Source organism: Ailuropoda melanoleuca, chromosome 13 (genome assembly GCF_002007445.2).
Source record: "Ailuropoda melanoleuca isolate Jingjing chromosome 13, ASM200744v2, whole genome shotgun sequence".
NCBI lineage: Eukaryota > Metazoa > Chordata > Mammalia > Carnivora > Ursidae > Ailuropoda > Ailuropoda melanoleuca.
This window is the reverse complement of record NC_048230.1, coordinates 68231454-68246323: the sequence shown is the minus strand read 5'-3', so window position 1 is coordinate 68246323 and position 14870 is coordinate 68231454. Positions and strand designations below refer to the sequence as shown.

Genomic DNA, 14870 nt, shown 5'->3' with positions numbered 1-14870 from the left:
CCCCCTGCTTGTGTTCCCTCTTTCGCTGGCTGTCTCTATCTCTGTCTCTGTCACATAAATAAATAAAATCTTTAAAAAAAAAAAAAAAAGCTGGGCTTGGCCGTCCTCTGTCCCTTCAACTGTAATCTGGAATTCCTTTTCTAAGCCTGAGGGTGGAGCTAAGGCCTAGTTAAGAATGTGGGGGTTTGAGGGGCGCCTGGGTAGTGCAGTCGTTGGGCGTCTGCCTTTGGCTCAGGGCGTGATCCCGGCATTCCGGGATGGAGTCCCACATCGGCTCCTCCGTTGAGAGCCTGCTTCTTCCTCTCCCACTCCCCTGCTGTGTTCCCTCTCTCGCTAGCTCTCTCTCTGTCACATAAATAAATAAAATCTTTGGGAAAAAAAAAGAATGTGGGGGTTTGAGAGCAGCACCCCACTCCCCCAAACCTGCTAACTCAGGGCTCAGGCCCCTTGTATTCCATCACATCACACAGAGCGGACTGGGGGCTGTTTACCACTGCTGAAGCTTTGTTCCAGAAACTCGTGGTGTGGGACTCTGCTACAGATGCTTAGTAAAAAGTCACAGTTTAGAACCCCCTCTTCTAGAGCTGGATCTGGGGCCCCAGAGATGCAGGACCGTAGACGCCGCCTCTAGTCAGGTTTCCTGTGACTCAGAATCCTTACCTGGCCTTTTCTGTGCCACGAGTTCTCAAGGACAAACAGGACTTCTCTTGGTTCCTTACTTTTTGGTCCGTCTCCAGTTCTCTAGCTTAGAGAAGAGTGTGGTCCTTCCAGACAGGTCCCAACCTTGCTTAAGGGCATCAGGCCAGAGCTTCCTTTCCTTCTCCTCGTCACATTACACAGAGCAAATTGGTGGTTGGGAAATGTCCCTGACCAGTTAGGTCTCGTGGATATACTTGAGGACGGTGAAGTTGGTCACCAGAACCCTGAGGGGAAAGGTCAGAGCTGAGCAGAGGTCTCCTTTCAGAAAACTTTTCTCCTCCCTCCAACCTCCTCCTTGTGTGTTTTGCTAGAGGCTGGTACAGGCCAGAAAGTCCTGAGAGTCAAAGGGGACAAGAGCTGAGCCAGAGTCTGGGCCTCGTTTTGTTCCTAGGGAGTGCCTGGGTCCGGTGGGTGCGGCACCCCATTCTCTCAACGAGTCTGCATCCTTTGCCTGTTAGAGCAAGGATCACCAGAGCACAACCTAATTCCCTTGACTCATCTGCTTCCCTACTTGGGACTAGCAGCAGTCTGAAGGCAGAAAAACTGCCTAGCATGAGGTAGAGAAGGAAAAACTGGTCGTGTGTTAGCGAGGGGGGCGGGGAGCGTACAATCACAGGCAGCCAAGTGACGGCAAGGTCAACATTTACACCAAAAAGCCAAGGACTGTCCGCTCCCAGCCTGGGGCCTCCACCAGTCACACCACCTGATAGAAGATGCCCTTGTCCAGCTTGGCCCAAGGCCGCTGCAGGCCACACTACGTCTGGAGGCTTCGGCAGCGCCAGCAGGCCGTGGGTATTCCTGCCAGCTCGCGGGCGTTCTCGGGTGCTTTACGTGCAAGTAGGTTCTATTTGTTGCCCTTGTCCCCTGAACCTAAAAATGGGGCCTGGTTCATTCTGCAGAGATAGAAACAGAAGTCAGGAGGGCACTGGGGCTCACAGGGCAGCACTGCTCACCACCCTCACCCCCTGCCCCCACTGGAACACAGCGTGGCGCTCATCGGTGGTGTCCCACAGCACGAAGAATGCAGATTCCCCGGGTCCCGCGCAGTTTAGCCCACGACTGGTGTGGGCGGGTCTCAGGGTTTTGCTGTGGCCCAGAGATCAGCTGAACTCGTTCCTCCTTGGCCTGCTGGCACTGGGCTGGGTGTCCCAGCATCGGTGCCTACAGAGAGAGCACAGACCACTTACCACTTGACCCCCATGTTCTCACACAGAGGAGGCTGGACCCCATCGGAGTAGAGAAAGGAGTCGAGATGGTGGTCTCCAACTTCCTGAGGCGCTTCGGGGCCCATCTGGAAGCGCTGGTCACACCAGGCAGACAGCCTGCCGGTGATAGCAGGCTCTGCAGGCGTGGCACCGTGGTGAGCCACCTCAGAGCCTCTGCAGCTCTCAGCAACAGAACTTCCAGAAGCACCTGTGGAGGTAGGGGCTACTTCACCCACAAAAGCGTCACGGCAACTCCCAGGCTAAGACTTGGCACGCGGGCCTCTTCTCAGCCCATGGGACACTTTCCTTCTCAGCCAGCTGGTTGTTTAATTGGTCTTCGGACAGATGACACCTTCATGTGTTGCGTCCCCCACCCCCCAATACCTCACCTCCTACCCCCTGACCCACTGACCACCTGTTCACCCCCCGGACCCAGGGAAGGGGGCAGCTGAGCTCTGTGCAAATGCCCTGAAGAGCAGGGCCAGTGGAGGCAGGGGCCAGGAAGAAGCAGGGCCAGTGGAGGCAGGGGGCAGGAAGAAGCAGGGGCAGTGGCAGGCAGAGGCAGGGGGCAGGAGGAAGCGGGGGCTGTCAGTGTGCCGGGAGCAGCGCCATCCCCTGTGGGATCCTTCGACACAGGGGGCAAGGAGTGCAGGCTCAGCTCTGCTCACCACACTTAGAAAGTAGGCAAGGGAGCATGAAGAACATGGGGTCTCACTTGGGGTCCTGGAATTTCCTCCGTCTGTCCTGCTGGGACCCAGGTGTGCCTAGACCCCGATGGAGGTGAGGCTGAGAAGGGAGGCTCCTCCCTCCGGACAAGGTAGGCTGTGCTCCCGGGTCCTATGGTCTCACCCAATTCATTTATATCGGTAGCCTGTCACGGTGTGGACATCATGACCTTCCTTCTTAGTCCTTTGTTAACCAATGTTACCAGCTCTTTCTATGCCTTCATGAGGCCCGAAGCCTGACACAGGTGGGAGGGCTTGCAGGTAAAAAGGCGTGTGGGTCGGGGTTGGAGGAGAGTGCATTTTCTCGCTAGCGTGGGTCCCTCAGGGTGGCGGCTCTCCGTCCTCGGCACATGGCCTTGTGTGCGGAGGCGGAGAGGGACATGAGAATGTGTTTTCAAATGCGGTTCTTCCTTAATGACTGCTACTTGTTGAGGTGAGGGAATGAGGCACTTGTATCCAGTGCCTGGTAATCCATACGTCACTCTTGTACCTCCCTCCCTGGTTTCCTGTCACAGTCTCTCCTAGAGCCAGACCTGGCGGCTCCAAGAGCAGCCTCACATTCCTCCAGCCTCACCTGCTGCTGTCGCATTGTGGTGAACAGGTCGTGCGGGAGGACCCCGGTGGGTCGCCTGGGCTGTGGGTCCCAAGAACAATGACAGGCCTTTGGAGCTCTCCCGGCTAGCCCGCTCAAGTCAGACCTTCCTGACCAGAGCAGAAGCATTAGCCCCACGTGAACATCAAGGCAGCCCACAAGCCTAAAATCTTCCATGAAGGCTTCGTTAGTGTCCCACACACAGGGCCAAGTGGTGGGCTGAGTCAGACACCAAACACTGGGAAAAGTAGGGAGCTGTGGTCACCATCTTCACCAGCACCCCACTGCGCTGGCGGCCTCCTTCACGGCTACCTGCTAAGCTGTACAGGGTGCTCCGCTGGAGGTTGGGAGGAGGAGGGGAGAGGCAACATTGGGTGTATCCTGTGGCCTCCCTGGGGGAGGAAGGGTTGATGCCCCTTGGGGTTCTTCATGCCAGCCCGGTGTCAGAGACCCCGCCACACAAGTCACATCGTGAGCTCTTGCATGGAGGCCTTGTGGATAACCGCTTTCCCCTTGGCATTCAGCCCAGGGCCCAGCAGACAAGGGAGGGCTTGGAGATCAAGTGTAATGGGGACGGAAATAAACCAGGCAAGACTGTGAGCATCTCTGTGGGACGGGGGCTCTCCATCGCCAGGGCAGAGTTGCTGGGCAGGAGGCAGAGAAGGGAGAGGAAGAGCCTCCTGGCCCCTCTTGAGGAAACAGTCTACAGGAACACTTCATGATGTGGCTAAAAGGTCATTTCTGTCCAACCAAACTTTTTTTCCCCCCGCAGATTGTTTCATTTATTTAAAATGAAACCAGTGCATGCACCTGGTGACAAAATTAAGTAGAAAAGAAGGTAGCAGTTTCCCATCCAGTTCTTTTCCAACCTCTCTCCAGGGGCAACCAATTCTTGAAGACACATGTTTGCGGTGGGTAAAGTTATTCCCCTAAATGTTTATATGATGTCATGATGGGTCCAGTCCCTGGAATAACAGGACGATGGGCAGCTGCTCTGCTCACACCTTTGGGGAGTTTTGCACTCTGGCTCCAAGCTAGACACCCAGTACGCCGCAGTGCCCCAGGGGAGGTGGGCACAGGTGTGCCTGGTGTGGGGGTGCATGCATTTCGTCAGTGCGTGTGCTTGTGGGGCAGACAGGGAGGTAGAATGTAGTGGAGATCTGTTTTACACACACAGCAACCACACGCCCTCACTAACCGAGGCTGTTTGGTTACCTTGCACCAGTTTCTACAAAAAAAAAGCGGATAAATGCTTCCCCCTCCCCAGCCAATGGAGTAGTCTCCTCCAACGAATTGTTTTTATTTCTGAGTCTCATTATGGACTCAGGATTTTTTTATATATATTCCCTGTGATTCCATCACAACAAGTTCTATTTTTGAGGTTCAGACCTTCCCAACTTTGAGGTCTAGGTTTTCCTTGTACTTTTCCTCTCCAGACGTGGAATCTTTTCGTGGGGAAGGAAGTGTTTAGAAAGCAAAATCTGAGTTCCGGGATTGATCATTGCTACTGGTATGTTCGGGCTTTTAGACCATTCAGACGACAGAGCAGAAAAAGTATTTGGACAATCGTGAGTTCATGGTGGTGTTGGTTGCACAACAGTGTGTACTTAATGCCCCCTGAACGGCACGCTCTAAAATGGGCAAAATGGTAAATGTTATGTATATTTTGCCACAGTAAAAAAATAACTTAAAAATTGAGTTTATAATGATATTTCCAGCTTGAATTTAATGTCACAGGGTTTTTACTCTACCTGTCTGGCTTTATATTTGATTCCTAATAATATTAATATAATTACTTATTTACTTTATTCCATGATACTCATCATAGAGTTTCAAAAATAATACCAATATTACAATAAACCTACTGAGTGACGCTTAAAATTTCTTTGTAGTTCTTTTTGTCCACAGACTATATCCTGCAAAGGTTACAGAGTGTAGTGAGTCCCAAAGGAACTTGAAATAATTCTTTTCTCTGGTGCTTATGTTATCAATTTGATATATGGTTAGATCTATTTGATTTGTTCTCAACTTTAGGGTTTGCTTATTTCCCCTTTTCATTTGATTGTATTTACTGGTGAGATATATAGATAGATAAATAGATAAATATAGATATATACATATACATACATATATATATATATATGGTATGGTGATACGTGTGCTGTTAAGAATCTGGACTAGAATGTAGCCCTTTAATACCACCAGGAGGGGCGCCTGGGTGGCACAGCGGTTAAGCGTCTGCCTTCGGCTCAGGGCGTGATCCCGGCGTTATGGGATCGAGCCACATCAGGCTCCTCCACTATGAGCCTGCTTCTTCCTCTCCCACTCCCCCTGCTTGTGTTCCCTCTCTCACTGTCTGTCTCTATCTCTGTCAAATAAATAAATAAAATTAAAAAAAAAAATACCACCAGGAATCCAATGAGAGAAATAAGCTATAGTTTTATTTAGCAGCAGAGTGACCTATACTGACACTCCGTAGTCCCCTTGACTACCTGTCAGCCTCCTGGAGCCCCCAGGGGGCTGAGCAGGATGGAAAAGATGTCAGCTGTGGGTAACAACCTTCCCCTCACGCTGCAGGTTGAGGACGGCCTTCTGCTCTTCTGTAAAACTGTGCATGTTACTCTCGAACCAGTAGTCATCATCCCAGTAATGGGACCACCTCATGAGCTGGTCTGTCCCAAAACCAAATAAGGACACCTGGGAAATAAGACAGGAGAGAGCCACAGGGTCGCAGGCTGGATCCTGTCCTGCCCCCACGTCTGCCAGTCACCCTTCAGCACCCATCTAACAGCTAGTGCGATAGGCTTCCTCTTAGAGCCAGGAGAACAGAGCTCACCTTCCACAGGAAAGACATGCTCTGAACACACAGAGTGACCCTCCGAGCCCAGAAAAGGGTGTCAACTAGCTACTCCTCCTCATATTGAAGGAAGAGAGAGGACTCCCCAGGGAGACACGAGAAGGGCATTCCAGGCACAGGCGGCAGTGTGTGAGAAGGCAGGAGGCAGCCAGTGTTTGGGGAACGCCGAGAAGCCTCGCATGTGAGCCTGGGAGAGAGGAGGGCACGGGAGGGGGTCAGATGATGCAGGGTCTTGAAAGAAATTTTTAGACTCTCTGCTTGTGTGAGAAATAGACTGGAATCTTTCCTAACCTGGTCACAGATGTGCAAGGCACAGAACAGAGCCATGAGCCCCAGGAATGCATACTGACCCCGATCATCCAGCCAGTTGCCCTGGTTACACCTGAGGAAGGTGGGGCTGATCTCCCGGAGGCAGGGAAGAAGGGACAGGGGGCCGACCTGCGCCCTTTCCCACAGCACCTCACAGCAGCCCACAGCCCCGTCTTACTCCCTCCCATCCACTTACCTGGTCTTTGCTGCCTTCCCTTCCACTAGGGAACTGGACCACCTTCCAGAATCTAAGAGAATTGGGAGGTGGGGGAGTTTCAGCAGTCTGAGGCCTGGGGAAGTTCTGCAGTGCCTCTAATAAGCCAGCAGAGAGTCTCTCTGGAGCCCCTCTGTCCTCTCCTGCAGTGACCTCCCCTCACGCCCGTGCTAAGAACATCTGGGTTCCCAGACCATCACCTCCTCACTCAGAGCATCTGAAGTCCACACCAGACCAGAAAGCTTCAGCACCAGCAGCACCAGCTGTCTCCAGGAGCCCCAGTTGCTGGCATTCCCGGGATAGACAAAGTGTCCTGTGGTTTGGTTGGCCGCTGTCTCAAAGCCTTGGGCATGGCCCTGGTTCATTCTGGAAAGGAAAGCAGGAACTGCCAGCCCTCTGAGGGCAGCCCTGACCTTCCCACACCCTGCCCTCTCCCCAGTACCCACCCAAAGGCTGCGGTGCACTGGTTGATGTTGTGGCTGAGGCCAGACCCCCACAGGGTCTTGGAGTTCCCCACCAAAGCACAAGTCCCACAGTAGAGATGGAAATGGCTCACTGAGGGCCTGGGAATCACCTTGAACAGATTTTCCCACATTTTGCCAAGCCCACTTGTTGAGTTCATGCCCTGAAAACAGCAGAAGGGAGATCAGGGTCAGGGAACTGGGTGTCACCTGGTAGTGACCCCATGCTGGCGGTCAGGGGTTGAGGCCAGGAAGATGAGAGATGCGCTAAGCCAGGGCCGAGGGCAGGGGCTTGGGTGGGAAAGTGGGACATGAGCTTGGCCTTGGAAGGACAAGGGGTGGGACTGGGCTTGGGGTTGACCACTGACCAACCACCAGGGCACAGTATCAGGGGTCATGGACTCTGTCGCCCCCTTCAGGTACTCCATGGTCTTCCCGTAGCGTGCAGCAAACCCGTTCCAGTCCCCAACCCTGTGGTGCCAGAGGGAGGAGTTTAGCGTCTCAGATGGGCAGCCACTTTTCCTGAATTTGAGCCAAGGGCGACTGCCATGCCGTGGTACCAAGACCATCATTTTCTCCTGGGGGGCCGATTCAGGTCTGGTTTCCAGGCAGGGGGCCATCAGCCACAAGAGGAGCACCCAGAAGACCCACAGGACAAAAATCTGCCACAAGTGCTTCATGTTCAGCCCGGATGATGGGTCCCGTGGCAGGCAGCACACTGACTTCTCTACCTGGGACTGGGAAGGAGGACGAACTGAGGCCCCAGCATCTCTCTGTCCCATCGGCCCCCATGGCTCCCCGACCCTCTACACCACACCTCCTCCCAGCCCCTCATCTCCTGCCTCCCTACCTATTTGCTCACCTCCAAAGAGGACTGTGGCTGGCCCTGGGATGGAAGGTGCAAGGGCAGAGAGATAACATATGGTGGGTCCCGTATCCTCCCCGCAGGAGGAAGGCCTAGCTCTCAGGGTGGTCCTCCATGCCGCCAGTTATACCATAGATCTCATCACAAAGTACACATTGTGACCTCCCTCCTGTAGCCTGCCTGGGCACAGCCACCACCCTGTCCAGTCTGCGATACACCAGCGGTCTACACTGAATGTAAGACCCACGAGGACAAGCACGAACCTGTCTGTCTTTTTTATCTGCATCCCTGAGACTTAGGATCATTTAATAAGTGTGTATGGGATACACGAGCAGAGTTGAGAGGGAACTTAAATACCAGTTAGTGTCAGTGTGATGCCCCCTCTCCAATTGTGTGACTTCGGCTCAGACCTCTCTTCTTCTATTCTCCAGACCTCATACCCAACAACCCAGTGGACTTCCCCTTAGATGTCTCAGGGACCCCTCCTGCTGAACAAGCCTGAGGCTGGACTCCTGATTTTCCCTTTAAACTGATCCCTTCCCAGGACTCCTCCATCTAGATAAACGTCCCGCCAGTCACCGAGTTGCTAAAGCCAGAAACCCACATGCTCTCCTGAATTTCTCCTTCTCCTAGGATTTCCAAAACCATTTTCCATCCGGTTGTTTCTGTCTCTACCCTCTTGTTACCGCCGTCTTCACCTGCACTGCCACAGCCTTGATTCATTGAATGACAGGGCTCCTGGGTGGCTCAGTCGGTTGACTCTTGATTTCAACTAAGCTCATGATCTCAGGGTCTTGTGATCAAGCCTCATGCTGGCCTCACGCCCTGCTTAAGATTCTCTCCCTCTTCTTCCACCTCTCCCTCCCCTTTCTGGAAAAAAGAAAAAGAAAAAGACAAATTTTGAGTTGTTTTTCAGGTTTTAGAAAAGAAAGGTTCAGGACCTTTTTTTTTCTTTAATCAAAGTATTTTCTTCCATGGGATGAGACAATAAAACAGTTAAATCTCAACACTGGGTATTTTATGGCTTTTGAAACAATTCGCCATAAAAATTTGAGTAAGGTCTATAGTTTAATTAATTGTATTGTACCATTGCCAGTTTTCTGGTTTGGACAATGTACTGTTGGTACTATATGGTAAGATGCTACCGTTAAGGGAAACTGGGTGACAGGTACATAGGACCTCTCCTAATTTTGCAATTTCTTATGTGCCTATAGTTATGTAAAAATAAAAAGTTGTGGGTTTTTTTTAAATTTATTTACTTATTCTAGAGAAACAGAGGCAGAGAGTGGGGGAGAGGCGGAGGGAGAGGGAGAGAGTGTCCTAAGCAGATTCCTCGCTTAGGAGCCCGACTCGGGCTGGATCTCACGACCCTGAGAGCATGACCTGAGTCAAAACCAAGAGTCAGACACTCAACAGACTGTGCCACCCTGGCACCCCTCAAAATAAAAAGTTTTTAAAAAATCCTCTGGGAAAAGGTGCATAGTAAGCTTTATTGAAGTTTCCTTTATAACCTGTGATACCATATTTTTTATTCTGCTAAAACACTCAAAAAAATTACCTCTGCAACCATTTGAAAGTGTACAATTCGGTGACACGTAGCACATTCCCAGTGCTGCGCAGCCACCACCTCCAACTAGTTCCAGAACATATTCATCCCCACAAAAGGCAGCTCCAATCCCATTAAGCAGTCAATCCCCATTTTCCTCTTCTCCAGCCCCTGGCAAGGTAAGACTTTGTAAACAGAGTTACAACATCTTGAAATATTAGCTTTGCTTCTCATTTTAACAACTTTGTTGAGGCACAATTTACATGTCATAAAATTCACACATTTTAAGTTCAGTGATTTTCTAGTAAATGTGTACAGTTGTGCAAGCATCGCCACAACCCGGTTTAGAACATTTCCATCACAGACCCCTCATTCACATTTACTGTCAATCCCACTCCTCGTTCCAAGCAACCTCTCACCCACTTTTTCTATAGATTTGCCTTGTTTGATCATCTCGTATACATGGAATCGTACAGTGTGTAGTTTCTTGTACCTGACTTCTTTTTCTAACATAATGTTTTTGGGGTTTTATTGTAGCAAATGCCAGTAGTTTGTTCCTTTTTTTGTTTTGTTTTGGATGAGTAGTATTCCATTGTGTGGATATGCCACATTTTACTTATTCAGGTTACACTTAATTAAGCATCTTGAGCGGACAACGCTTCTACTCTATGCCAATGGAGCTCTCTTTGGCTTGGGGAACACGCTGAAAATTCAGGCAATTCACAAGTTTACCGTCCTTTTCCTTTCTGCCTGCTTGGGGCCTCACATTCAGCCAGGGATGACCAGATATCTGGGACCCTTTCTGATCTCCACTGAGCATGTGTACGGGCTCGTGCAAGATTGCAGCCTTCCGGACCTACCAGGGATGTGCGAAAGCTAATCAAGGCCCACTATGGCTATCATGTTCCCAGATCTGTTCAATGTCTGGCTGGCTTGCCACTCTGTTGCTTGTCCCCACTATATCATAACTTCAGGCTAGCAGTAATGTTGGCTTTCCTTGATTGTTTGCCACTAGATTGCTATTGTTTTTAACAATGTCCGTGGGCATTTTCCAAGCTCTGCTCCAAATCAAATCAGCCCCCTCTAAGGACAAAGCTCCTGGTCCTCACCAACTTCCCCATCCAAGCAGGACTGCACCACGGAGCTGAGTGGGGATAATGGGAGAAGCCACTGGGTAAAATGACATGAAATCTGATTGTTCTTACTGAGGTTTGGTAGTTTTTCTTGAATTAATGCTTCTCAACGTGATATATGCCTTTTGGTCAATTTCTAGAGTCCTGAAGTGACTGTTTATGACAATTTTATCATTGCTTTTTAAGGAGAGGATTTGGTGAGCTCTTCAATTATTCTCGAGGTCAATAGACTCTTGAATCATTGTTAATTTTTCTCTTCTATTATTATAAGATATGTCAAGGATACTAGATTGAATAATAAAATTAGTAACACTAGAGTAAATAATGTAATGACATTCATGGAGCCACTATTCATTTTTTTCCCCAGATCTTAACACTTCCTCTGTTCTTGGCATTCTGGCATCTAGATGTGGATATATGTTTATTTATTCTATTTGAATATATGCAGGTTTGCCAAATATGAGAACTCATGCCTATCATGAATTCTGGCTAATTCTTAGCCATACCTTTCAAATACTGCCTCTCCCTCCTTCTTACTACTTTCTCCTACTGGAACTCCTATTAGTCAGATGTTGGATTTCTTCATTCTGAATCTCTCTTTTATAGCTATGATTTTCTCTATACTATATTCAGCTCTTTCGGTTTAATATTCCTCTCTTTGACTGTCTAGTTGGCTGTTCAACCCTCCCCCTGATTTTTAATTTAAATTACTGTGTTTTTCATTTCTAAAAATTCTTTTTAATTTTAATTTCTTTTTTTTTTTAAGAGACGTGGGAGAGGGGCAGAGGGAGAGAATCTGAAGCAGGCTGCATGAGCAGGACAGAGCTTGATGTGGGGCTTGATCTCACAACCCTGAGATCATGACTGGAGCTGAAATCAAGAGTCGGACGCTTAACCAACTGAGCCACCCAGGTGCCCCAGATTTTTATTTATTTTCCAGTCTTCCTGGTATGATACCATTTTTACATCTTGATAGTTTCTTAAATGCTGTTAATCATTCTAAACATAGTTTTTATCTGAAAGATCCATTATCTCAAGTTCACGGGAATCTAATCATGCTGATGATGGTGCCTATTGACTCTCGCTCATGAGGGACTGTGCCCTTATATATTTTGGGAGATTAGGTCAGGTGCTCATCAAGTTTTGTCTTTGAGAATGCTATGTGGCTTAGGTAAGGTGTGTTCCCACAGAGCCGTTCCATGCATGCTTCTGCCAGGCACCCTCAACTATAAGTTAATTTCTCCACTTTGAGAGCTTCCAGACTAAGCAGAGAATATAAATCCAAACCCCAGACTTTTATGAGGACAGGCCTGTGATTACAATGTCCCAGCAATGCTTTGTTTTTATGTTTTTGTCTTCCTATCGAGGACACAAGTTGAGACAATCTCGAGCATTTTCTTTCTCTTCCTGTACAAGTGGATGCTTTGTTTTGTTTTGTTTTGTTTTGTTTTGTTTTGTTTCTGGCCTCCCCTTTTTCTATGGGCCTAGCTCTGTTAAGAAGCCATCTTTTTATTGAGACCTGGAGGTATCACCTCCTTTCCCTATATAGGCATTAATAGCCAATACCCCAAAAAAAAGACATCACCCATTTTTGACAATGATTATAAGGCAAGTTACAAGACAGTCATGGGAAGTTTAGGCCACACTGACTAAAAAATATTTTATGAAACCATTCTCTTCCCATCTATGTGATTCCAATAAAAAAAATTCAGTTCCTTCCAAAGCCTTCCTAAATTAATGTAGCATCTTACCACATTATAGCTACCAACATATTACTCTCCAATGTATAAGATCTTTTATATGAAAGTGCTTTGTGAGCTGTAAATGTCTATGTTACTATGAATTATTATATGCTAAAAATGAAAGAAGAAAAGGAAGAAAGAAGAAAACCCAAGCTTGTAGATTATTGACACTCCAGGTCCCTTAGCCACCTCCACCCACCCCGCCCCATTCCCAGAGTCACAAAGTCAGCTCACAAATTTACTGCTTTTTTTAACTCTTTCACTTCTAGCCTCTGTGAATTTCTCTTATTTTTTCATGAGTCAGGTGTATATTCCAAAGGATAATTGTTATTTAGCATTTCAAGATGTTTTTCAGCAAGAAGGTTTCCAGGATTAAGTCTACATATTATTGGAACCAGAATCTTTATAATTAGCTTGCTCACTGGTCATTGTTTTATGATTTGTATAATTATTTTTTAAAGATTTTATTTATTTATTTATTTGACAGAGAGAGAGAAAGAGACTTAGTTTTTCTGGGGTGTGCCTGAGAATTTGCATTTCTAACAAGTTCTCAGGTGATGACAATGCTGTTGGTCCAGGGAACCACACTTTAAGAACCACTGTCTTGGCTTAACAGATCTAGCCAGAAAAAAAAAAAGGATTCCTTTATTAAAATGGAAGCTCATATTCTATGTTTGCTGTCTAAAGAGAAGCTTATGTTTTCCCTCCACTAACTGGTATATCTACTTCTGTTCTATCCATCCCGCATCCATTCTTCACCTAGCAACAGGCATGATCTTAAATTAATTTCCTGCTTAAATCCTTAAAATGGCATCCCATTGCATGCAGAATAAAATCCAAAATCCTCACTCATCTCACATTTTCCAGCCATCGTGGCTTTTCCTTGTTCCTAGAACTTTCCAAGTTCTATCTTGCCCCAGGACCTTTGCACTTGTAATTCCTCTTCTTAGAACTCATTACTCCCTCCCACTCAGTACTTCACCTCTCTGGTTCCTTCCTTTTCTTCAAATCTCATTTTAAATGTCACTTATCTTGGGGTTCATTCCCTGACCCCAGTATTATTAAAGTCTGTAAGAAGCTTTCCTAATTGGACTCTGAGACCCACTGACACAGCTGTGTTATGATTCTCCCTTCTCAGGGGAAGCAGAGGGATTTCTACACTGTGACTATTGTTTTCAATCCAGATATACCGAGGTCTCCATATTTCTCCCAAGAGAAAAATGGTCCACCTGCACTGGGGAGGGAGAACATGTAACATCTGCAAATGCATTTATTTCTTTAACAATTAGGAAAAGTTCATTTAACAGTGCAAAAATAAGGTGAAAGAAGACTGTGACAGGGCAGAAGGAACCAACGAAAGGGACTGAAACCTTTCTCTTCTCTGGCTGGGCTTGTAGGCTGTAGCTACAGGGGACCAGTGACCCCCTCTCCTGGCAGCCCCATGTGCAGAGTGAACCAGGTCCCACCTGCTTCAAAGGTTGAAGGCTCCCACCTTGATGGAGAACGTTGAAGCATTAGTATAAATACTGACATTATGAAGAGTGAAGTCTCTAACTAGGTCAGCATCTTGGTCTCCTGTCATGGCCACCGAAAAGAATTCTGGACAGGGAAGGACCATTGAATTCTGGAATTCCTAAAACAGAAAGTCCCCCACCCTGTTGTCACTGTTACGGTTCCCTGATTATTTGCTTCACAGTACAAGGCACATTCTGCTTTTTAGTTTTTTCTTTTTTTTTTTTTTTAAAGTAAGCTTCATGCCCAGTGTGGAGCTCAATGCAGGGCTTGGACTCACGACCCTGAGACCAAGACCTGAGCTGAGATCAAGAGTCAGGTGCGTAACCGACTGAGCCACCCAGGCACCCCTGCTTTTTAATTCTGTATTTATTTTTTCCCAATTCTGTATATGGTAAAATACACAGAACATAAAATTTACCATCTTAACAATTTTTAAGTGGAATGTATATACATTTCTTGTTTACCTTTTTCTCTTTCTACCCCATACTGAAAGCTCTTTGAGGGTAGACATGAGCCCAGTCTGTTTTATTCACCATCGTATTCCCATAACCCAGAGGAGACCTGGGAAACAGGAAGAGCTCAATAAATATGTGTTGAAGGAGTGAATGGGGGTCATTAAGCCTGGAGCCCCTCTAAGTAGAGAGGGTTAGGAAGAGCACCAAGTGGGCACAGGACAGAGAGTAGAGGACAATTTCTGCTAGTGTCCCTGGGTATTCACCCAAAAATACATGCCACTAACGCTTGGTGGTGATAGTGAATGCACAGAAAGGACCCAGGCTCTGGAGCCAGAAAAACCAGGCCTTGAACCCCAGCTTTGCCCGATTAACCTTAGGCAAAGTCAATTCACTTCTTGGTTTCCTCAACTCTAAGTCAGGTTTGGAATAGCACCTACCTGCCAGGGTTGTTCCGAGGGTAGAACGGATTACAGCGGTTGGCATACTGTCAGTTTCCAGTTAACATGAGCTAGTTTTCTTTCCCCACTTCCCTGGCAAACTGCAGCCTGAGGG

General features: G+C 47.9%; 1 protein-coding gene across 1 annotated transcript; it reads right to left on the bottom strand.

Annotated features, from left to right (window-relative positions):
• Window positions 1–5708: 5708 nt before the first annotated feature.
• Window positions 5709–7785, bottom strand: C13H20orf173 (chromosome 13 C20orf173 homolog). The gene is made up of 5 exons (XM_034640001.1): window positions 7431–7785; window positions 7048–7226; window positions 6802–6967; window positions 6584–6635; window positions 5709–5918 (listed from the first exon to the last, which is right to left on the bottom strand). The coding sequence occupies exons 1-4, from the start codon at window positions 7740–7742 to the stop codon at window positions 6609–6611; spliced, it is 684 nt and encodes a 227-aa protein (XP_034495892.1). The 5' UTR covers window positions 7743–7785; the 3' UTR covers window positions 5709–5918; window positions 6584–6608.
• Between the last annotated feature and the right edge of the window lie 7085 nt (window positions 7786–14870).

Bases quoted from the DNA above. Each gene is read 5' to 3' on its own strand.
- C13H20orf173 (XM_034640001.1), bottom strand. From the start codon at position 7,742: ATGAAGCACTTGTGGCAGATTTTTGTCCTGTGGGTCTTCTGGGTGCTC. The intron at 7,227-7,430 runs GTCAGTGGTCAA...TGCTGTTTTCAG, and splicing joins ATACTGTGCCCTGGTGGTTG to GGCATGAACTCAACAAGTGG. The intron at 6,636-6,801 runs GTGATGGTCTGG...CAATTCTCTTAG, and splicing joins CAGATGCTCTGAGTGAGGAG to ATTCTGGAAGGTGGTCCAGT.